The 22,567-nt window shown below is 40.6% G+C and overlaps 3 protein-coding genes across 3 annotated transcripts in view; 2 read left to right on the top strand and 1 right to left on the bottom strand.

Moving 5' to 3' along the window:
• Positions 1 to 97: 97 nt before the first annotated feature.
• LOC127003637 (hsc70-interacting protein-like) lies at positions 98 to 11,084 on the bottom strand. The gene is made up of 8 exons (XM_050870546.1): positions 11,038 to 11,084; positions 5,464 to 5,666; positions 4,789 to 4,956; positions 4,071 to 4,212; positions 3,501 to 3,603; positions 3,097 to 3,204; positions 2,489 to 2,593; positions 98 to 2,367 (listed from the first exon to the last, which is right to left on the bottom strand). The coding sequence occupies exons 1-8, from the start codon at positions 11,082 to 11,084 to the stop codon at positions 1,996 to 1,998; spliced, it is 1,248 nt and encodes a 415-aa protein (XP_050726503.1). The 3' UTR covers positions 98 to 1,995.
• Positions 11,085 to 11,678: 594 nt separating this feature from the next.
• LOC127003479 (GSK-3-binding protein-like) lies at positions 11,679 to 14,474 on the top strand. The gene has a single exon (XM_050870210.1). It carries the CDS (start codon positions 11,770 to 11,772, stop codon positions 12,193 to 12,195), a length of 426 nt encoding a protein of 141 aa, XP_050726167.1. The 5' UTR covers positions 11,679 to 11,769; the 3' UTR covers positions 12,196 to 14,474.
• An 859-nt stretch (positions 14,475 to 15,333) lies between these two features.
• The window catches only part of LOC127003474 (xaa-Pro dipeptidase-like), a 70,193-nt gene continuing 62,959 nt past the window's right edge, over positions 15,334 to 22,567 (top strand). Inside the window, exons 1-3 of the mRNA XM_050870206.1 lie at positions 15,334 to 15,353; positions 15,641 to 15,787; positions 20,857 to 21,067. Of these exons, the coding sequence (XP_050726163.1) occupies positions 15,349 to 15,353; positions 15,641 to 15,787; positions 20,857 to 21,067 (363 nt within the window). The 5' untranslated portion in view covers positions 15,334 to 15,348. The remainder of the gene's footprint in view (positions 15,354 to 15,640; positions 15,788 to 20,856; positions 21,068 to 22,567) is intronic.

Below are 22,567 nucleotides of genomic sequence, written 5' to 3'. Positions count from 1 at the left end.
CTTTTCCCTTGCCAATTGAGGCATGTTACTGAAGTGTTTCCATCATCTCAGTGATTCACAGAACTTCCAAGTGACAGCAGGGTAATAAAAGACAAGATTAAGGTACACATATTCTGAGGCAACAGGAGGATAAACAATAGATATGCATAGGCACACCATTATATTCTCTGAATGCCAAGGTTGATATCTGTCAGTTCAGGCAGTAAAGTGGTATGAAAGCGGAATGAATGGCCTGTCTGCTGGAGAAACCTGAGCTGTGATGAATCAGTCTGACTCGCTACAACAGAGGCTCATCACCTTCTCAAAAAGGACGAGATGCATCACCAATAGACAATGCTAGGAGGGGAGAAGACGCCTACAGCCAACACTCACTATTGTGTTTAGGATGCAAGGGTGCTCGTAAAGGAGAACATTGGCATGACAGGCAGGAGCTATACATAGACATTCTGCACAACTGTATGAGAGTAAATGTACAAGATCCCAAGTTGTAACCTTGTATTCACGCATATACACACACACCCCGGCGGTGTGTGAAAGAGTAGAAGATTCCAAATAACAGCAGCAATGAATTCCCTCACTATGTAGGCTTGTACAATCTGAAATCCTCAGGACATTTGTGTTACTCACATTATACTTAGTACAGAAGCCCCTTGTTATCCATGAGGGTTACGTTCCCGGCAAACCTTGTGGATATTTATGGTATTCAGGCAGATGGAGGTGGAGAGCACTGGGAAAGACCTTCATCCTGCAGTGTGCACTAGTAACGACTGAAGATGATGATGATGATTGATGTAGTGCCAACTCAGGTGGTCAACCCTAACCATGCAAATACAATATTTGTGTCACTTAAGTGAACTGTTTCGGCCCATGTTAGGTTTTGAATTTTGCAGGGTACATATTCTTCTCGACTTAAAAGAGTGAGTAGGCGGGAAGCAGTAGTGCCAGTTGCCGATGAAGAAAATTAGCAGATATGTTGTTGATGCACGTACGATTGCAAGATTTCTTTGGATGGGGAAGGTAATTGGTGAAATACTCATTCTCAGGAGCTGCTGTGTAGACCATCTGACCTCTTGTAGTCTTCTTACATCCCTGTGTGATGCTGGCCTCTGGTGCAGCACATGGAATGATCCTCAGATCTTTTCCTTCCACTGATATGAAGACTTTAAAATAATTAATCTTCCTCAGTTAATAGAATCTCGCCCCTCATGGATAAAATGTTGGTGTGCAAGGACTCGACAGTGCTTTACAGAAGAGTGCATTTTTGGAACCCGCAGACAATGAAGGTCTGCTGCGGTTCACGAGGTTGTGTGTGATTGTGTTAGCAGCTGAGCCGGAGGTTAGTAGTTTGGCTGTCGTACATGGACACATTTTGCTCACGAGACAATCCAAGAGCTAGTCAGGGAAGGTGGAAAGCCCAGCGCCTTGGCCTCTGTCTTGCATAGTTTAGCATAAACTATACGTGTTTGTTATTTACTGTTATTTACTAATAATTGTACTCTCTAGGTTTACTTTATGAAATCTTGTAGAAAATATCCTCCTCTTCCATTACCGTAAAGAAAGTCACATTAAAACTAGAAGAATGTGTAATTTAAAGTAATTACAATAATATGGGAAGAAAAACAAGCAGGAAAAAAAGATTCTCCTGAATAAAGTAAATTGTCCTGAAACCTCATCAACTGTAAACAGTAAAAATTAATAATGAGTAGGAAAAAAATTAAAAATCTGACTTCTCATAAGAAGAGCATTAAATGAACAAATGTCGAAGGAAAAAATGAAAAACATTATGTCAACACAGTCGCCAAACACAGGTTTTAGCTTGACCCTCGTGGTGCTGACGGCACTAACTTAGACGAGAAACAAAAAAAAATTTCAACACTGGCATGTTTCACCTTAAAACAGTGAAACTAAGACACAGGTGCACGAAACAGATGATGCCCATTCCCGCCCCTTGCCCCGCCCCACCAGGAGCCAGACACACACGTGCCCCGCCCGGCCTTAGTCCAGGTCATCATTGGGGTTGGAGGGTTGGCTGCCTCCAGTGGGGCCGCCACTCCCTGGGGTGCTGTCATCCTCAGGAGCACCACCAGGGAAGCCACCACCAGCTCCAGGGAAACCACCCATGCCTGGGAACCCACCAGGGAAGCCACCTGGCATCCCTCCTGGCATCCCACCGGGCATCCCTCCTGGCATCCCTCCTGGCATCCCCCCAGGCATACCCCCGGGCATTCCAGGGATGCCGCCCTCCTGGCCGCCCAGCTTCGTGATGAGCTTGTTGATGACGGTGGCCACCTTGGGGTTGGACTGGTACTTGAAGATGTTGGCGGGGTTGGTCGACACGTCCTGGAAGGCGGCCGCCACCTCCGGGTCCTGGACAACAACAAAGGCTTTAGCAGCAGCTGTGGCCAGGGTACTGAGTACAACACCTTCATCGGGCCAGGCCAGGCCAATGTCACCACCAAGCAGATGAAAAGCAACACTGGGTACATACCTGCATGGCAGCCAGGATGTCTGGGTCACTGAAGATGTTGCCCAGCCCGGCAGACCCTGGGAAGTTGAAGTCCTTGGGCTCCTTGGTCTTTTCCTTCTCTTGGGCCTGTGGGAACATAAATAATGAATCCTTGTGCTGCGGTGTTGTGACGGGTGATGGTGTCTGGGAACATGCTGCCTTATACAAAGGACCCATAATATTCAAACTTACTTAAAGGGAGGCTGCTGAAGACGCAGCATGGAAACCCAATTAGATGAACAAGGCTGAGGCATTCAAGGATATACATAACCTTCCAAAACAAAACTTCTTCCATTGTATTTGCTCAGTTTTTTTCTCTCTTTTTAACCCAGTAGCCACAGGGATTATATTTCTTAAAGGCTCCTCTAAGTGAACTAATGAGAAAAAAATCATCACATGCAAATCATTATATAATAGATAACACATTTGTAATCAGTTGGTGCATCCTCTATTTTGAGGGTTGGCCCGTTGCTGGTACGCGGTAAAGCCACAAATTTGGCCCGTCACTGCTACTGGGTTGTGACAATTGTAACTCGTAACAAAGCACAACTATCCCCCACAACTTAACCCCAGTGTGCATGACAACTCACCTTCTTAGCTTCCTCCTGCGCCTTGAGGATCCGCGCCTTCTTCTCCTGCAGCTCCTTGTCCTTCCGCTGACGCTCATACTTGCGGTTGTGATCCTCCAGCTTAGTGGCCTGAGGGAGGGAAGAGGAAGTCTCCTTACCAATGAAGGAACACAGAATTCTTTACCTACATCTTTTTGATCATATATTATTTTTCGGGCTTCATACCACACCTCCCCTCTCACACACCTCTCCTCCCGAAATTGACCTCTCTTTTGGCCACATCTCTTAACTCTTTTTTATAGGAGCAGTGATTTGCTGGCTTTTTTTCATTATTTTTCTCTTTTTTATGCCCTTGAGCAGTTTCCTTTACTGTAAAAATAAATAAATAAAAAAAAAAAGACAAGCACAAAAAGAACAAAGCTTACATTAGGCTGCACTTCTTTGAGCCACTCGTTGGTCTGTTCGTCAAAGTCCAGCTTGCAGGCTAATCTCAGGTCCTTGGCAGCCTCGAGCCAGTTGCCCAGCAGTCTGAAACATTACATTGGATTAGTACTGACACCATACCTGGATGTCACAATGGGCCTGTGTCCTGAGGTAATGGGTTGTTTTTCAACACGGACTTAATGGCTTATGTCACGGAGAGGAACATCGAGGTCACGTACAGCTATAGCTTATGTCCCCAATTTTGCCATATTACCCATTCATGTTCAGCTGCAGACAAAACCATTAATCTACCTTGCTCTAAAAACTTGGTCACTTAATAGCCCCATTTCTACAAAAAATCAATCTCCTTCCTTGCCCGATCACTACCAATCATCCCCCATTCCCCTCTCTCCGTCTCTTACTCTCCTCACCCTCCACTTTCCTTCCAAGCTACCAAGTCACAATGAGTTTAGAGATATATTTTAAGGAGTTTAGTGTAATATATCTTTGTCCACAACTATACCACATAGGTCCAGAGAGCAAAGGGTCAGTGTAAAGGGAGGCAAACTAACCTGTTGGCTCGTCCCCTGAACTTGTGGGCAGTGGCTGAGTCTGGGTTGTGTTTCAGTGCCTCGTTACAGTCCCGGATGGCAGCATTCACCCGCTTCTGCTTCAGGAGGATGCTGGCACGTTTGGCATACAGCATCGCAGACTCTGAAAGTGCCATACAATGTTTAATCATATCACCACCACCACCACCACCATTATCATTATCACAAGTAACATAAAAAATTCAAAAGGCAACGTATTTTGACCATCTTCGCTGTCAATTCCAATATTAAGAGGGAAAGAATTTATGTGTGTGGAAAAGGATGATGCTACTATTAAAATTCTGCAATGTGTAGGAAACCCAATAGTCACTTCTTAGCCATTCAATCTGCCGTGCCTTCCATTCCACGCACATACATAATGACAGGAACATTTTCACTTTCTTTTCAAACAATCCCATCAGTTCTCATCTTTATTATATGCATGTCAAGCAGGAAAACTTAGACCGACTCCCTAAATGGCGATGATAATAGATGAAAAAAAATGCTAAAATGAATTCTGAGAGAGAACGGCAGAGGCATAATCTGGGCGCCATTTGAGAGAGAAAAAAAACGCCAAAATATATTCCAAGAGAGAACTGCTGAGCCATAATCTGGGCGCCATAAGAGAAAACGAAGCCGAGGCGCTGAACAAGTCACAAAGCCCTGTTAGGCTGAGAGAAGGTGAAGTGTGCAGCCTTACCTGGGTTGAGCTTGATAGCTTCTGTGAAGAGGTCGACAGCCTTCTGAAGGTCCCCGTCAGACATTGCCACCATGGCCTCTGACCGCTTCTCCTGCGACGCCTCAATGTCCTCCTCACTGGGTATCTTGCTGGCATCCCCGAGCTCTGGTGGGTCCTCAATCTCTGGCTCTGGAATAGGGAAGAGGTGGGTTGGTCCTGGATATGTTAGTCCATGTCAATTTACCTCTTGTGTAAGGGAGAGATGGCTGTGTTATAATGGTGTAGTGTGTGATGGGATATATATATGTACACTAGACCCTCAATTCATGGATTTCTATTTAATGGATTTCATATTTCAGAAGTACTAGTTACCTTACACACTTTTCCTGAAATTGACCTCTCTTTTGGCCACTCCTCTTAACTCTTTATAGGAGCAGTGATTTGCGGGCTTTTTTTCATTATTGTTTTCTGTTTTTGCCCTTGAGCTGTTCCCTTTAATTTAAAAAAAAAAAAAAAAAAAAAAAAAGCAACTGACTTTTTATGGTAGCTAACAGACTAGTCGACTCTCCATTTAGTCCGTTAAATCAAAGGTCGAGTGTACCGAACGGTATATACTTTGTACAGGGTCATATACATGTATGCCTTGGACAGGCGCCCCCAGAATGTAGTGGTTAGCATGTCTAGCATCACACTCACCAATAACACCCTCATTGTCTAGCTCCACCTCGCTCTCATCATCCGCCGGCTCGGGTTCTGGGCTGGCCTCCCTCATGGGCACATCTTTGGGTGGAGGCGGAGGTGTGGAGGAACTCTTGGGAGGAGGGATGGTTGCTCCAAGGCTCTCCAGGTAGTCTCTGGGGAGAAATGAAAACATAAATGGATGAATCAGTACAACTTGCCTGAGGGTGAGTCACACCTCCTGCCTGAGAGGTTTATGGCCTTATATTAGTGAGTGATTCTTTTTTTACCTTCTCATAAGACTGTAATTCTGGTAGCTCTTCTTACTTAGAAGATTTTTTTGTTAGCCTTTCTTTGCAGCATTTTCAGAGTGGATTTTGAAGCAGCTTTCGTTTTTTCACATGATTGAAGCACTTTCAGGTAGAAATTTCTTTTTTCTACTTTTCCCTGATTTCATTTCTTTCTCTGTCCTGTTTTCTCCTTTCCTATTTTCAGAATATTTTTCATTGTTTCACTCCGTTTCGACATGAGATCCTTCTTCCCTGCTGGGATTTATGGACAGGAGAATATATACTCTTTCACCGGAATTAAGTGGTACCTCATATTTTATTGGCTCTTTCACAACTCATTGTCGCTGCAGGCACCACTACATTTACTTTTCCTTTTTAAACCCCATTTTCTCTGCGCTAAACTAAATTTTAGTTGATTGAAATTTTCTATCGGAGTTTGTCCTGCAGTTATTCGCTCCTTTGGCCTATCAATGTTCATGCCTCTCTGTTTATTTTCAATTTCTACAGCCAGGACCCCAGAGTAAACCTTTAAACCCACCAAAATTAAAACATGTATGTTTTTTCTACCCTGAAATTGAAGTTACGTGTAATGTCAGTTTGGAGGTTTATTACCATGCTGATAGCTGATGCCCCTGTTGGAGTTTGCTTTTTCTCTGAGTTCTGCACTTCCTCAAAGTTTGTTGGTTCTTGAGGTCCCCTACAAAGTACGTCATCAACAATGAACCAATGAAACGAAGGACTGTTGTACAACCTGTACAATTGACAGGATTACTGACTAGGGGGAAATGACAACCCTGGACTGCAGCTCTGCAAGAGGATTGACTCTTGGGACAGATGACTGACTGGAAATGAAACAGGCTGGTGACTTGACTGACAAACCATGATGTTCTTGTAACATGCTGACCTGAGACTGACTGAAACTGCTTTGAGCTTTTGACTGGCTAGGTATTGACTGAAATCTGACTGAATTATGGGATTATCAAAGACTGGGACTGGCGGGAGCAATTCTACAATAAGATGAATTATGAGGAGTAGTGGAATGTGGAGGGACTGGCACTTTGAAGGATTTGTTTGTTGAGAAAGCAGGGTCCACAGATTTTGATCTTTTCCTGCATTATCTTGTCTCATATGGCATATTCTTCACCACTGTGGTCATCAGTGAAGTGATGTGTTTTTCTTTGGGACTAAGTGAAATGTGTAATAAGCTGGCTAGGGTAACTACTATCCTATCATTATCTTATAATCAATAATAACACAACCTGACCAAAAAGAAGCAATATCATTATGACACCAATTTGGGAACACAACAACACAAAACACAACAACAAGTAAAACAAAAAACAAATGGCCAAAATATAAGAAAAACTCACTGAAATACTAGGTCTTGCATAACATAAAATAACAAGAATAAATAACAAAAACAAACAAAAAAAAGTAAAAACAAAGAAAATCAAAAAAAAAAACAAAAGTGTTAAAAGGCAAAGTGAATCAGTGTCTTTGCAAAAAAAAATACAATAAATAATAACAGTATAAATAATTAAAAAAATATAATTTAGTAAAATAGTAAAAAAAGTAAAAAGCAAAGAAAAAAAAAAAATAAAACAAACAACAAATCAGTGAAAAAAAATATAAATAAAATATAAAAAAATAAAGTAAAAAAATAAAACAGTGGAAATAAAAAAAATAAGTAAGATAAAAAAAAAATCAACAAAAATAAAAAAAGTAATAACAAAATGAAAATATAGAAAAAAAAACAAAAAAAAACAAAAAAACACAAACAAAAACACACACACACACACACACACACACACACACACACACAAAAAAAAACAAAAAAACAAAAAAACACAAACAAACAAAAAAAAAAAAAAAAACAAACAAAAAAACAAAAACAAAAAAAAAAAAAAAACAAAAACACAAAAAAAAAAAAACAAAAAGAAGTAAATCACAAAGGTTAATAACATTATTTAATAACAAAGAATAAAAATAAAAAAAATAACACAACAAAAGTAAAACTAACAAACAAAAAACACAAAAAACCATAAAACAAAAATACAAACAACAAAATAAAAAAAAGAAAGAAAATAAAATAATAAAAAAATTGATAAATCACACACACAAAAAAATAAAAAAATAAACATGTTATGCACAGTACTGATAGACAACCTTTAGACAGCTTATATCAATTTTGCTTTTATTTTTCTTCTGATTTAAAAAGTGAATTGCTTTTGTTGTGTTACACACATTTTGAAAATTATTTGTTGGAAATTGTATAATAAATTTTAGTTTGCTCCTTATGTTCACCAACACGTAAACTTGTTTGTTCTTTTTTTTCTCTGCTTTATTGATTTTCTTCTTTATTTATCTCGTTTTTAAGTGTGTTTTGTTTTGTATTTGAAAATTATTTGTTGCTACTCATAATATTGGGGCTTGGTGGCCTTGTTTTATCTCGGCTCCATGTGTTTGTGGGTGTTTTTCCCCTTTCTCCATGTTCTTTTATTGATTTTCTTCTTTATTTATCTCGTTTTTAAGTGTGTTTTGTTTTATATTTGAAGGTTATTAGTTAGTACTCATTATATTGGGGTTTGGTGGCCTTGTTCTATCTCGGCTCCATGTGTTTGTGGGTCAATTTTCCCCATTCTCCATGTTTTTATTGATTTTCTCCTTTATTTATCTCGTTTTTAAGTGTGTTTTGTTTTATATTTGAAGGTTATTAGTTAGTACTCATTATATTGGGGTTTGGTGGCCTTGTTCTATCTCGGCTTCATGTGTTTGTGGGTCAATTTTTCCCTTTCTCCATGTTTTTATTGATTTTTTCCTTTATTTACCTCGTTTTTAAGTGCGTTTTGTTTTATATTTGAAGATTATTTGTTAGTACTCATAATATTGGGTTCCATTGACCTTGTTTCATCTCGGTTCCATGTGTTTGTGGGTCAATTTTCCCCTTTCTCCATGTTTTTATTGATTTTCTCCTTTATATATCTCGTTTTTAAGTGTGTTTTGTTTTATATTTGAAGATTATTTGTTGCTACTCATAATATTGGGGTTTGGTGGCCTTGTTTTATTTCGGTTCCATGTGTTTGTAGGTCAATTTTCCCCTTTCTCCCTGTTTTCATTGATTTCCTCTTCTCTTTATCTCGTTTTAAAGTATACTCTCTTTAAAATTTTAGTCTAATAAGTTACTGTGTTTGATATTGAGTTTAAATGACCTTGCTAACTCGGTGTTTTTGTATGTTTTTTCCCCTTTTCTATTTTCCATGCACGTGTGTTTGCTTATTTTATTAGTCTAGGAAATTGTCTTTAGCTATATAGGTGGTCTTTCAAGGTTACAAGTTTCATAGTGTCGAAATAAAGATAATAATAAATGGCTGCTTGCTAACTGTTCAACAAGAAAGGCACAAACATTTCCGTCTGTAGTGATTTCTGGAAATTTCCCGAGGGTCACTTTTTTTTCACCCCTGTATCGACTTTCAACTCAGCCTCTTCGATTCTTAGGCGTAGATGACTTTGGAAGATTATTCAAGCCGCCATGTTATAAGGATGGAGTTAATGCCGCAGACTATAATCTTGAGCTGATAAGATTGTGGGTGTTATTGATTGCAAACAGAAAGTCTCCTCGGTTATGAGAGAGAGAGAGAGAGAGAGAGATTGATTGATTGATAGTTTATTGTTGCAGGTAAACAACAAGGACAGAGTGTGATAATACATGTCACCATGAAATTAAAACACAATGGCAGGAAGAGTAGTTCAGGCTGCCACACGGCATCACCACCTTGGTGCAAACTGGAGGATAGCAGGGAGGACATCGAGAGAGAGAGAGAGAGAGAGAGAGAGAGAGAGAGAGATTATTCCCATATACATAAAACAACGTTGGTGAAAAAGAATTTGGTGGAGTCTGAATAGCCTGGGCACGCTACGTTTTATGCCGTTACTTTTCGTTCACAAGAGCATTGCCATATATTACTTGTCTTACGTCGAACACCTAAATTACCAATGCGACGGAGATGAGCACTGAAGCCACGCGCAACTATAGCATAATGTCCTCAACTTCATCTTTGTGTGGTTGGTGGTGGGGAGGGGGGAGACAAAATTGACTCCTCGGGTTACCCCTTTCATACATCCATTTTCTGTCCCATGACCTCCTCTGGCGAAGAGTAAACTGATCTATACTCAAATACTAGCTAATGATCTCGTAAGAATTTTCCAGAGTCCTCCCACATTAAAGACACTATCCTAATCTCTCCATAACTAAAGACGCAATCGAAATGTTTCTAGAATTAAAGACGTTATTCTAATCTTTCCAAAACTATGTGGTCGAGATTGTTAAACGCTTCCACCCCTCGTATCAAATATTTCCAAAGGTCGAAAAGGAAATCAATCGCGTTTTATTGAGTGGTTTTGCAGGTTCAAAGCATAAAAGAATGACCAAACTTCCAGAAAGGTCATAAAACTGTCCCTGGAAATGCTCAAGACTCCTACGAAAGCCTTGTCAAATGTGTGTGCTTGGACTCCGAAATGTCAAATATGGCCCTAAAAACGCTATTTCCTGATATTTCTAAACCCAGACGTTATCCTAATCTTTCCAAAACTAAAGACGTTACCTTTAGCTTTTCAAAACAAGACACTATCCTAATTTTCTTTTTTTTCTTCCAACAAAGAAATGTAAATGCGGTGCCATATCATTAAATGAACACATTCCATTTCATTTTCACATCTTTATCAGTGAACTTCAAACCACAACACTGATAAGTTACGTGACATCCATTAATTACTATATAATATATCATCCTGTTTTCATCTCACCCATTACCATTGTTTACAGACCTCCTCGTGTATGTAGTCTTAATTGGTTCTGTAATGTAATGCTTCCTCCTTCGCCCGTGCTTCCTTTCCTCGTTTATTATTTTTATTTTTGTGCTTGCAGCCCCACGTGTGGCAGGAGTCTCTCACGCTTCCCCTTTCCGCTGTTCCTGTTACGTCGTTTGTCTAGGCACTGATGTCCTTTGATAAGATATACATGAGTCCCCGTGCGCAGCCTGTGGCGATATGGGTGTGTGGCGTGCGTGGCTGGTGGTGGCCTGCACGCCATGGTGTGTGTGGAGCACGTGGGGGGCGCGGCGCAGGGCAGCAGGAGAGCCAAGCCGAGGCCGGGGAGAGGAAACGAACAGACACCCGTAGGTTATCAACCCATGCAGTTGCCAGACCTCGTCGTCCCTTAAATGAATACTGTTAGCTGAATAACTTTAATTATGATGCGTTTCACTGTAGATGTACCTAGATTTATAACATTAAACTCAAGTACAAGTAGCTGGCGTGGATGGGGAGTGAGGGTGTGCTGGTGTTGTTCATGTTCGATTACTGGGCCTCATGATGGACATGACGTGGATCGTGGGGAGGACTGCTGAAGGGAAGACCCACGCATACTTTGCTTTACACTATCACTGCCATGAACGTCGGGGCTGTGGGGCTTCTATAGACTTGTTGGGGTATTTAAATGAATGAATTATGAATATTTAGATTAATTTGACTTTACACGGGTGTTGCTAGCGTTCTGGCTGGTTCAGTGGATAGAAGGCAGTATATGGGATGGAAATCTTGCGAACTGCAGCATGTAAGATCACCATGGGAACTGCAATGCTGAATTTTCGGTTATTAAAGGCTTGCGGGTCCTTTCTGCGCTGCGGGTCAAGTTTACGTCTGTTTTCCCCGGCGGTCCCCCGGCAGTGTATTACTCCGCTATGTTGACATCTGCGTACAGTGTTTTGGTTTTGTTTCCTGTATATTTCGTACTTGTCTGTATCATATTCCTTTTCATATTAGCAATTTGATCCATATTCCCTGCAAGCAGCCTCCCAAAACTTGTATTTGATGGATAAGAGAACAATGTGCAGGGGGACTAGTTGGAGACGCGGATGGCCACAGACGGCCTGCATGCACTCACAACCAAAACAAACAGCAGAGAATCACTCGCCGAGCGAGTTTAGCTGAGAGAGGTTGTGTTGCTCAGTGCTCGTCCACACACTTACCTATCAAGATGCCTAGCAAAGAAGATCTGTGTTTCCTCTCTGAGGGAAAGACCACCACCACACAAGACTTCTTATCCAGAGACATTGATGACTTAGTGCTAGAAATCAAAGAAAACTTGAGATTAAAGTCTCGGCCGGCGCATTTAAGTGGTGGTAAGGCCAAGACCAGAGCGTCGCCCTACAGTGTGCCATCCCGGACTGAGAGTAAATGTGGGTGTTGTGAGGGCCGCCGGTGCATACGGCGGGGCCTGGCGGCGCGGCGGAGCTCCGACGACCCGTACGAGGCGCTGCAGGAGTTGCTCAAGGACGGGGACCTGATCAAGGAGGCGGTGCGGCGTCTGCAGCTGGGCCTGTCGCCTAAACAGCGGGTCTACTATGACTCCGACGACGAGCTCAGAACGCCGCCTTATCCCTTCGATCATATAGAAGTTTGATCGAGCTTAGTGAATAGTCGTCTCCCATCGCCGTCGCCGCCGCCGACACAAGGACGGACAGCGGCCAACCACCGCAGCCCACCGCTCACGGCGCTGCCACCTTGGTCGATGAGAACTCTGCCGTCGTCGCCGCCGCCGCCGCATCCTCCAAGCAACATGGGACACCAGCCTGCCTGCAGTGCTGCCAGTGACCAAGCTCAACCACCGGAATCCTTCATCCACTCAGCCACCACTCCGTGCTGGGCCCCGCCTCCTCAGGGCATGCCATCACGGAGCCATCACCACAGCACCATCACCACCACCTGTTGGCCCACGACGCTGCAGGCTGCCGCCACCACCACCACTGCACCGCGGGTCACGCTGGGTCTGCTTGGGTCGCCACGCGAGTGAGAGCCGGGTGAAATCAGCTGGCAGGCCCTTGGTGCGGTGCCACAGCGGTGCATAGCTGGATGACAGACCTACCCAGAGTCGTGCCGGCCTGGTGCATGTGGTTGGCCTGTAGTACAAGTGTGGCAGGTGCGCAGGAGCCGCCCACCAGCATCAAGCACCTGCCAAACCACCACCTTCCCGTCCAGCACAGAGAAGAAAGACGAGTTGTTTTGAGGGTCCACACAGGGAACGTTCGAGGGACCATCATAAATCTCCTGCTGCTGCCGCTCGCCCCGTGCCTCCATCTCATGCGTGATGCCGCGGCGAGCTCAGGGCGGCCGTGATGCTTCAAGATGGTGCCCACGTTACTCACACTCACGGGAGAAGAAGCGGACCAAGCATTGAAACTTGAGACATCCACGTACCGTTCCTGCTTCACTGATGGACGTGCGAACGTGAACATTTAGACAAATAGTTGGAGGAGAATGAAGAAAAAGCATTTTCCACCAAGTCATTACTAGTGTTGATGATGGAATCGTTGGTTGTTTATCACTGTCAGTCATTAGTGCCCAAGCAACACACACATACACACACACACACACATACACACCGCCAGGCAGCTTGTCAAGGAGTGAGTTACGGTCAGGCGCGGCGGCCAGTAGAGTTTTTGTGGGGGTATTCCTTTTGACATGTGAAGTTTTTTTGATCTCAGTGTATGCTTGTGTCCATAGACTGATCTGATAGACTCCCTGACTCATAGACTGAAATTCACTCCAGAAAACTGAGTTTAAAAAGTGTGATCAGACTTTTATTTTGACATTTTGTTGGTCAGTAAATTGACATTCAGTTTGTAAATTGTTATAAGTATGGAAAGTAATTTATTTGACTAGTACTTCTAAAGTTTTTTTTTTTCCAATGACTATGAGACATGCCTAGCAATCTCACTACGAGTCCTCAAGTTCCAGTGTTAGTACAAATAATAATATCCCCAAGTTGACTCCAGAGCTCAGGTTTTGTGTTGCTGGCCACTTAGGTTTATTTCTGAAGCAGGTGTTGAGGGATTGTTCACAAGTACAGACAAAACCCCAAGGTGAAACGGAATACCTTTACCAAAGAGTTTAGCCACCTTTTGCGTGAGGCTAACATCTGTTCATTATCATTAATTATTATCTTGTTTCTATTTATATCAATTTTCTTACATTTTAACTTAAGCAATGTCTATCATGAAAGATCCTATCTGTGGTGGGGTGATTGTGGGCTGCCTGGTGGGCTGGTTGGTGGTGGAGGTGGAAGCTGGTTACCATGGCACCCTTGTTAACCTGGCAACACGACCAATCAGGAATCAATAGTCCTTGGCCAGCCACCTCCTGCCTCTCCTCGGCCAGCCCGCCATGCACCACCCACCCATACATACATAGCCTCTTCCATAGTAGTTGGCATTGCTCTCCCTCCACATCTAATGACAGCTTTGTATGTATAAAATAATAAAAAAGAAAATGAGCTCAAACTGTAGGACTTCTTCAGCTCTTTGTAGCAAGAACCAATCTTTTTATGATTTATAGGACAATTTTTTTTCCCTGATGATGGAAATGAGGGAACTTTTTTCATTGTGTGAGAAGTGTGACGTGAGGATTTTTCTGTTAGCGTGAGTGCTCTTCCTCAGTGTTCTAGGTATACATGTGTAGTGACTTCATATTCTTTTATCCTGAATTAAATGTGATATGTATTTATTAAGTCATCTTTTTGGACTATGTTGACCTCTGTACATAGGCACTGTTGAAAGGCTTAGGTCATTGTAAATACATCACATCTAGATCATTGTCTACAAGTGCATGTTTTAGTGCATTTACATAGTTTCTGTAACGGAGAAGACACTGATGTGTTTTTGTAATAAAAAAAATGAGAGAAAATCTGATCTTTGTTGTACCCTACTCTTATTTTTAAGGTTAAGTTACTGAAAGAAAAGGAACTAGAGAGAGAGAATCTTACAACAATATCAAGGTAATGCAAAGAACAGATGTGAAGGACTCATACCCAAGAAGGAAATAAAACCCAAAACAAACAAACAAACAATAAAAAAGAAAGAGTGGATTAAAAATAAAGCTGGAACTAAATACCACATTCAGAGTCATCATGTAAGGCTTCTCTATTACAAGCAAAAGGGAACACACGGGAGCGGAGGGGTGGAGGGTATGAAGGTTAGGACTAAGCGTGCGTGCTAAGTGGCTTGTGGCAGGTATCTCTATCCCGGTCTGAAAAAATGGAAGATGGACGAGATTGAATGTCACTGTGTAATATGACTTGTTGGACTTAATCATCACATTTCGTCACTTTTGAGATACAGTGTAAGATACAGAGAAAGAGAATAACAATAATATAAGGTACAGAGAAAGAGTATGATAATGATAATTCAAGATACAGAGAAAAAGATGATAACTAATTCAAGATATAGAGAAAGAATGATGGCAACAATAATTCAAGATACAGAGAAAGATAATGATAATACTGTTTTAATTCGTCTAACAGCATATATGAAAACAGGATTCGCTTCTATATCTGACATCTTGCTTGCATTTACTGCTATCAAAAGTACTAATAAAACTCACCTACTCTGGTATAAATAATAGTCAGTAGGTAGAACAGGGTATCTATTTCTTCTCTCTTCGCATAATATAACAACTATGAACTCATGTCTACGCTTCAATGGGTAAGGTAAAGTCGGGGGCATACGCTGTAGCTACTCGTGGCCTCGGTGCTCATCTCTGTCGCTTTGGCCCTTGAGCAATGGAGTAAGTATTTATTTTTTGGAGATACAATATGATAGCTACCAACTCATGTCCACACTACTACTACAATTACTACTACTACTACTACTACTACTACTACTACTAATATTATACTATTCTCCGCCTCCTCCTCCTCCTCCTATTACTACTACCACTACTACTAATAATAATATCCTCCTCCTCCCTCTTCTACTACCACTACTACTACTACTACTACTTTTACCACCACCACCATTACTACCACTATAAAAATACTACTACAACTACCACCACCACTACCCCCACTACAGTCACATGGCACGCACTATCAGGGGGGAACCAGGCATCGCACAGCTGCACCGTGCGGGGGAGAGGCTCGCCGGCCAGCCTGTCACCCAAACAGCTGATACCGGGCGGCGCGAGTCTCACCTCAACAACATGGCTTCCAGTGACAAGAAGTAGGTAGCGATTTCTCTTATATTTTTACCTTTTTGACCGGTTTTTAGTGCGAATTTGAAGGTGACAGCCATATTGAGTCCTTCTTCTGTGTTACATCTTCCAAGTGAGGGTGAATGTAAGTGTAATTTTAGGTGGGAAACGTGAAAAAAGGAGAGGTTTAATAAGGGACAGTTCCTAGTCAAACCTTCCTTACTGCGACTCATATTTAATCCCCAATAACTCCTAAACTACTCAACCTATAACATGAATCCCCCTCCCATAGATCAACCAAACCCATACACACACACCCATACCATTAACAACCTATAGAAATGTCTGAAAACGGAAATAATCGCATAAGAAGAGTAGGCATGGCAGGGCAGAGGTCAGTAACGCCAACCTGTTTAAAAAAAAAAAAAAAGATATGGTACAGAGGCGTTGCTATGCGGGGATTGATAGCTTATTTAGGCCTATTGGAGGATGTGCAGGATGGGTAATAAACTAATAATATCCTCTAAAAATATTGGAATTCTCTTATCCTTGTGGCGTTATCAGTAAGGGAGGGAAGGTCGAGTTGAATGTGTTATGTTAGGATGATAAGTAGTTTTTCTCTTAATATATTGGTGTTTCCAGACTATTAGGACTGTATTTATAGATTTAACACACCATGACTTCCTAATATGATAACCTAATACAAGCTGAAATAGGTGTGTTATGTGAGGGTGGAAAGTGATGAGTTTTCTTTATATATTGGTGTTTCCAGACAATTAGGACTGTATTTATAGATTTAACACACCCTGACTTCCTAGTATGATAACCTAATACAAGCTGAAATAGGTGTGTTATGTGAGGGTGGAAAGTGATGAGTTTTCTTTATATATTGGTGTTTCCAGACAATTAGGACTGTATTTATAGATTTAACACACCCTGACTTCCTAGTATGATAACCTAATGCAAGCTGAGATGGCTGTGTTATGGAAGAGAGGAATAATAATGAGTTTTCTTAATATATTGGCGTTTCCAAATAGTAAGGACTTTATTTTAAGATTCAACACACCCTGACTTTCTAATATAATGTAATGTTTTCTTTTTTTGTGTGCCCTTGAGCTGTCTCCTTTGTTGTAAAAAAAATAATAATAATAATGCAAGCTGGAATGGATGTGTTATGTAAGAGGGTGGAAAGTAATGGGTTTTCTTAATATATTGGTGTTTCCAGATAGTAAGGAGCCTATTTTAAGATTCAACACACCCTGACTTCCTAACATGATGAGCTAATGCAAACTGAGATGGGTGTGTTATGGAAGAGAGGAATAATAATGAGTTTTCTTAATATATTGGCATTTCCAAATAGTAAGAGCCTATTTTAAGATTCAACACACCCTGACTTCCTAATATGATGACCTAATTCAAGCTGAGATGGTGTACTTGTTATGTCTAACCTGTTTTCTTAATTTATTGATGTTTAGAGATTATAAGGACATATTAAATTCAACACCTTGACTGCCCTATTATAATGGTAACGTAATATAATCTGAGATGGGTGTGTTATGAAAATGGGTGATAATTAGTTTGTTTTTTCTTAATTCAATGTTATTCCCCGGACAGTAAATACATTAAAATTCAAACAGTCACAATTTTGTATTTATTTTTATTTGGTTTTGATTACGGTAGTACAGATAATTTTTTCTCACTCAACTAACCAATTTTTTAGTTTGTCTTACATTTTTATTACTTCCAAGAATAGTTTAAGGTCTATAGGGATGGGGATTAGAGCGAGGGGTAGAGCGAGGATCCATCTACCTGGTGTATAATTTAGAGCGAGGTAGAGCGAGGGATGCTAGAGATTATTTTTTTCAGCTGCCTATAGCACTGGTCAGCTCTCTTGATGGGCCTCTTGGAAGACCCCTGCCTGTATTGGTGCAAGCAAATTTTATTTATAGTGGCTATGTGTAATATAACCCAGGAGCAGTAACCAAACCATACTAAATCACAAGTAATATTTCCTAAGAGGTAAACAAGTTGTCGTTACTGATCTCTGCCCTGCCATGCCTTCTATTATTATGTGATTATTTCCATTTTCAGACATTTCTATAGGTTGTTAATGGTATGGGTGTGTGTGGATGGGTTTGGTTGATCTATGGGAGGGAGATTAATATTATGGGTTGAGTAGATTAGGAGTTATTGGGGATTAACCCGGTAGCAGGGACGGGCCAAATTTGTGGCTTCACCGTGTAGCAGGGACAGGCCAAACTTGTGCCATGATATTTACCCTCCAAAATAGATGGTACATAATCTGATCACAAATGCTTTGATATATATTATAAAATGGTTTGTGTGAGGGGTGATTTTTTCTCAATTTTCGCGCTTGGAGGGACCATTAAGAAACTTGATCCCCGCTGCTACCGGGCTAAATATGAATCGTCGTAAGGAAGGTTAGACTAGGAACTGCCTCTTATCAAACCTCTCCTCTTAGGAAATATTACTTAGCCCCTCATAAATAGAAAACCAACACATCATAGTAATGGAAATTTTCTTAGTCTGCTCAAGGGATAGGAACAAGAGGTTTGTGTTAAGACTTGATACCAGGATAGTGTGCTCCTGTTAACCTGGTAGCAGCGGGGATCATGTTTCTTAATGGTCCCTCTAAGCGAGAAAAATGAGAAAAAAATCATCACTCACACAAACCATTTCATAATATATATCAGCGCATTTGTGATCAGTTTGTGTATCATCTATTTTTGGGGTTTTATATCATGGCACAAATTTGGCCCGTCGCTGCTACATGGTAAAGCCACAAATTTGGCCCGTCGTTGCTACGGGGTTAAGTATATTGTCTTTCTTTACTTGCTGTATCAGATTATGATAGTAAGAAGAAGAAAAGAAAATTGTGTTAAGGCATATAGAGAAAAAATACATACAAAAACATAAAGACAATAGAAGTGTCAATATACAGTAATGTCCTAACTGATTTGTGATACAACAACTTAGGAAATAATTGCAACCTTAAATATAGCCTGGGGAATACTTTGGTTCTTATTAGACATGGATAAAGAAAGAGAAAAAGTAAAAGTGTATAAGGATAATGGGTAAAAAGATAATGAAGATAAGAAAGTGGAGTAAAAAGAGGAGCAATAGGAGAATGAGTAAAAGGTTGATGAGTAAATAGATAGGTAATGAGTAGCTTGTCTTTCACTATTCACAAGGAACACATAAACTTCAGGTCCATAATATTTACTCATCATAATGGGTAGAATAATAATAAGGATAAGAAAGTGGAGTAAAAGGAGGAGTAAAAGGTTGATGAGTAAATAAATAGGTAATGAGTATAGTAGTTTGTCTTTCACTATTCACAAGGAACACATAAACTTCAGGTCCATACTATTTACTCATCATAATGGGTTGAATAATAATAAGGATAAGAAAGTGGAGTAAAAGGAGGAGCAATAGGATAATGAGTAAGAGGATGATGAGTAAATAAATAGGTAATGAGTATAGTAGTTTGTCTTTCGCTATTCACAAGGAACACATTAACTTAAACTCCATACTATTCACATTTTCTAATACTTATCCCTGAGGCTGTCCAGGAAAAAAAGATGCAACTACGTATCAGAGTTTGCTCTCATTAAACCTGTGACAGTTATTGTTCTGACTTGAATTAAATGAGGCCTTTGCCTTCCTCGACGCTCTCCATTGGGCGTCATTAATCTGCCCATTATGTGCAGTCATGCGTGATTAGGTGTTGTCTCCTGCTTTTTTTAATACTTTGTCTGCTATCAAGAAATATCTCTTCTAAGTGTTGTGGAAGTTTGGTAGATCTGGTGTAGTGCATTGATATAAACGTTTGTGATCTTTTGTATTATCTCGTCCTCTTTCTAACTCAATCATCACTCGCTTTCATTTTCTCTTTATTGCTGTCTCAGGTGCTTGGGACTGCTGAATAGGTAGCTTATTGTGTCTGCACTCCTCTCTCTCTTTACCTGCTTCATTTCTCATAATAAGAATTTCATTGATTCGTTCATCTTTGACGCCTGCTCCTTGGAGCTCCCACCAGGGGATGGCCACAGCAGAAGAGTTTCCATCTTTCTCTATCCAGACACTCCTTCCTTGCCTGCTCAAAATTTCTCAAGGATCTTTCCCCCCTCTCCCTAACGTACTCCTGCACCCTATCTCTCCATGTCACTGGAGGTCGTCCTCTAGCATTCCCTCCCTCTATCTCACTCACATAAACCCTCCTGGTCATCTTACTCTCCTACATTCGCTCCATGTGGCCAAACCACTTTAAAGTCTGTCGCTTCACTTCTTCCACCACTCCACACTTCTTCCCTTCACCCATATGACACATTCCAAAACACTCATATACTTTCATTACTCATTCCATCCATTCTACTCACACCACATGCACTCCTCAAATAACCCATTTCCACTGCCTGCACTCTAATAATAATAATGATGATCTAGTTGGTTCTTAAGTGAGTTCACTGTCATGGCTTTGATGGCATGTTGTGGGAGGATGTTACAGGCATTTATATAAGTCTTGTCAGTACCAGATTTCAGCACAGTGTCTTTGTAGGAACCTAAACCAAACTGTACTCTTTTTAATGGTCAGGTTTTCAACTCTTCACACAAAAAGAGCAGAACTCCCTTGCATCACTGACTTTAATGAATAACCTAAACTCTTTTGCCCAGTGGAAGGATATTGTACCATTTTCCTCATTCATGTTTCAACTCCACCCAACCCTACACAATGCAGTCCAGTTCATCCCAACCCAAGCCAACTCCATCTAACTTCACCTCACTTGACCAAACCAAAGCTACCCTAACCTAAACATCTTTTTGACCCTACCACTAAGCACCCTATCTTCCTACCCCACCACTGTTTAAAACCCCTCCACTTTCTTTACCTCTCCACTTTATTTAAAACCTCTTCACCTTCTTTACTCCACCTCTAACCGAACCACTTTCTTTACCCCACCACTAACCTCTCCACCTTTCTCAACCTCATCACTAACTCCTCCACCTCTCCCTCCCCCAACAGAGACACCACCTCTAACCTCACCACTAACTTCTCCACCTATCCCTCCCCCCACAGACCCTCACCTCCCACCTACAAGGATGGAGCAGCACACTTTGACATGGGGGAACATACCCTTCGCGTACCCATGTCGCTGCATGCGGAGAACCGGCAGCGACTGGTGAAGGCCCTGGCGAGTCAAGGCCTTAGTCAGGGCAGTGTGGTGTTGCTTCAGGGTGGCGATGACACCACGCGTTACTCTGGCGATGCTGAGAATGTGTTCCGCCAGGTGAGTGTTGCTACCTGTTTTTTTTGTTTTGTTTTGTTTTCTTTCTTTATTATTATTATTATTATTATTATTATTATTATTATTATTATTATTATTATTGTTATTATTATTATTATTATTATTATTATTGTTATTATTATTATTATTATTATTATTATTATTATTATTATTATTATTATTATTATTATTACTATTACTATTACTATTGTTATTGTTATTATTTTTTTTTTTTACAGTTAAGGAAGGAGCTTGTCTATTCGTGCTTCTCATATTTTGTATATTTATTTGTTTATTCATTTATATTATTTGTTTATTTATAATGTTATGTTGAATGTTTATTATTTTATGCATTCTTTTGTTGTTTGTTTACTCGGCCAATAAGATATATTCATCTGTTATTGTTACTGTTATTGTTAGGTTGAATTCCATCTTCCAGACTCACAACTTTAGACTGCTTGGTGTGGGGGTGCAACTGTCAACAAGCACAGACATACAGGCAGACAGAGTTGCAATCACAGTTTAGCTTTTCATGTCAAAGGGAAACAGATATTCTCTTTTATTTCATTTATTTCCATGTTTGTTCTTTATCTTGTGAATGTAAAACTCTACTGCTTGTGCACTGACATTATGGTATACACATAATACATACATACACATACATACATACATAACTTGTAAAAAGGAAGAGGGAGGGAGAATATTACAACCTCACCACCAAGAAAATAAGTCTCATACATACATACATACACATACATACATAACTTGGGAAAAAGGAAAAGAAAGGGAGGGAGAGCACGAGGATAATACAACTTCACCATCTAGGAAAATAAGTCCCATACATACATACATACATACATACATAACTTGGGAAAAAGAAAGAGGGAGAGAGAGAGACAGAATAATACAACTTCACCAGCAAGGAAAATAAGTCTCATTCCTCAGCTTACCAGGACATAATTATCAAGGAGAAATGCTGGGGAGGAAGGTTATGCATTCAAGTTTACGTTGCAGAATTTATATTTTCTCAACATTTTCCTTCCTAGATATTAGATGTATTAATGTCCATGGAGGGAATTTAACCCACTTTAGAATGTCAGGAGTCTTGTTAGAGTGTCAAGGTGTGTGTGTGTGTGTGTGTGTGTGTGTGTGTGTGTGTGTGTGTGTGTTATTGATAATTGAAGAAAAGAGGAAGTTTATTTTTTCTCTATTGCAAGTGGCATTTATGTATCTTTTTGTGCAGAATTTTCTCCTTCACATTATTAGTCATGTTTATCTACTACTACTACTACTACTACTACTACTACTACTACTACTACTACTACTACTACTACTGCTACAACTGCTACTACAACCACCATCACCACCACCACTACCAATACTAATACTACATGAAAATAATTACTAGTGGAGATTGTTATAGCAAGGCACTGGGTGTATGCATAGAGTATTGTACCTGCAAACACACAACATCATCATGGGAACGTTTTGCTTGGGTTCATG

This window comes from Eriocheir sinensis, chromosome 25, assembly GCF_024679095.1.
Source record: "Eriocheir sinensis breed Jianghai 21 chromosome 25, ASM2467909v1, whole genome shotgun sequence".
Taxonomy (NCBI): domain Eukaryota; kingdom Metazoa; phylum Arthropoda; class Malacostraca; order Decapoda; family Varunidae; genus Eriocheir; species Eriocheir sinensis.
The sequence above is the reverse complement of the archived record's forward strand: the minus strand, read 5'-3'. Positions and strand labels throughout refer to the sequence as shown.

Bases quoted from the DNA above. Each gene is read 5' to 3' on its own strand.
- LOC127003479 (XM_050870210.1), top strand. From the start codon at position 11,770: ATGCCTAGCAAAGAAGATCTGTGTTTCCTCTCTGAGGGAAAGACCACC.
- LOC127003637 (XM_050870546.1), bottom strand. From the start codon at position 11,084: ATGAACAACACCAGCACACCCTCACTCCCCATCCACGCCAGCTACTT. The intron at 3,604-4,070 runs GTTAGTTTGCCT...GTAATGTTTCAG, and splicing joins TTCAGGGGACGAGCCAACAG to ACTGCTGGGCAACTGGCTCG. The intron at 2,594-3,096 runs GTGAGTTGTCAT...ATGTTCCCACAG, and splicing joins CGCAGGAGGAAGCTAAGAAG to GCCCAAGAGAAGGAAAAGAC.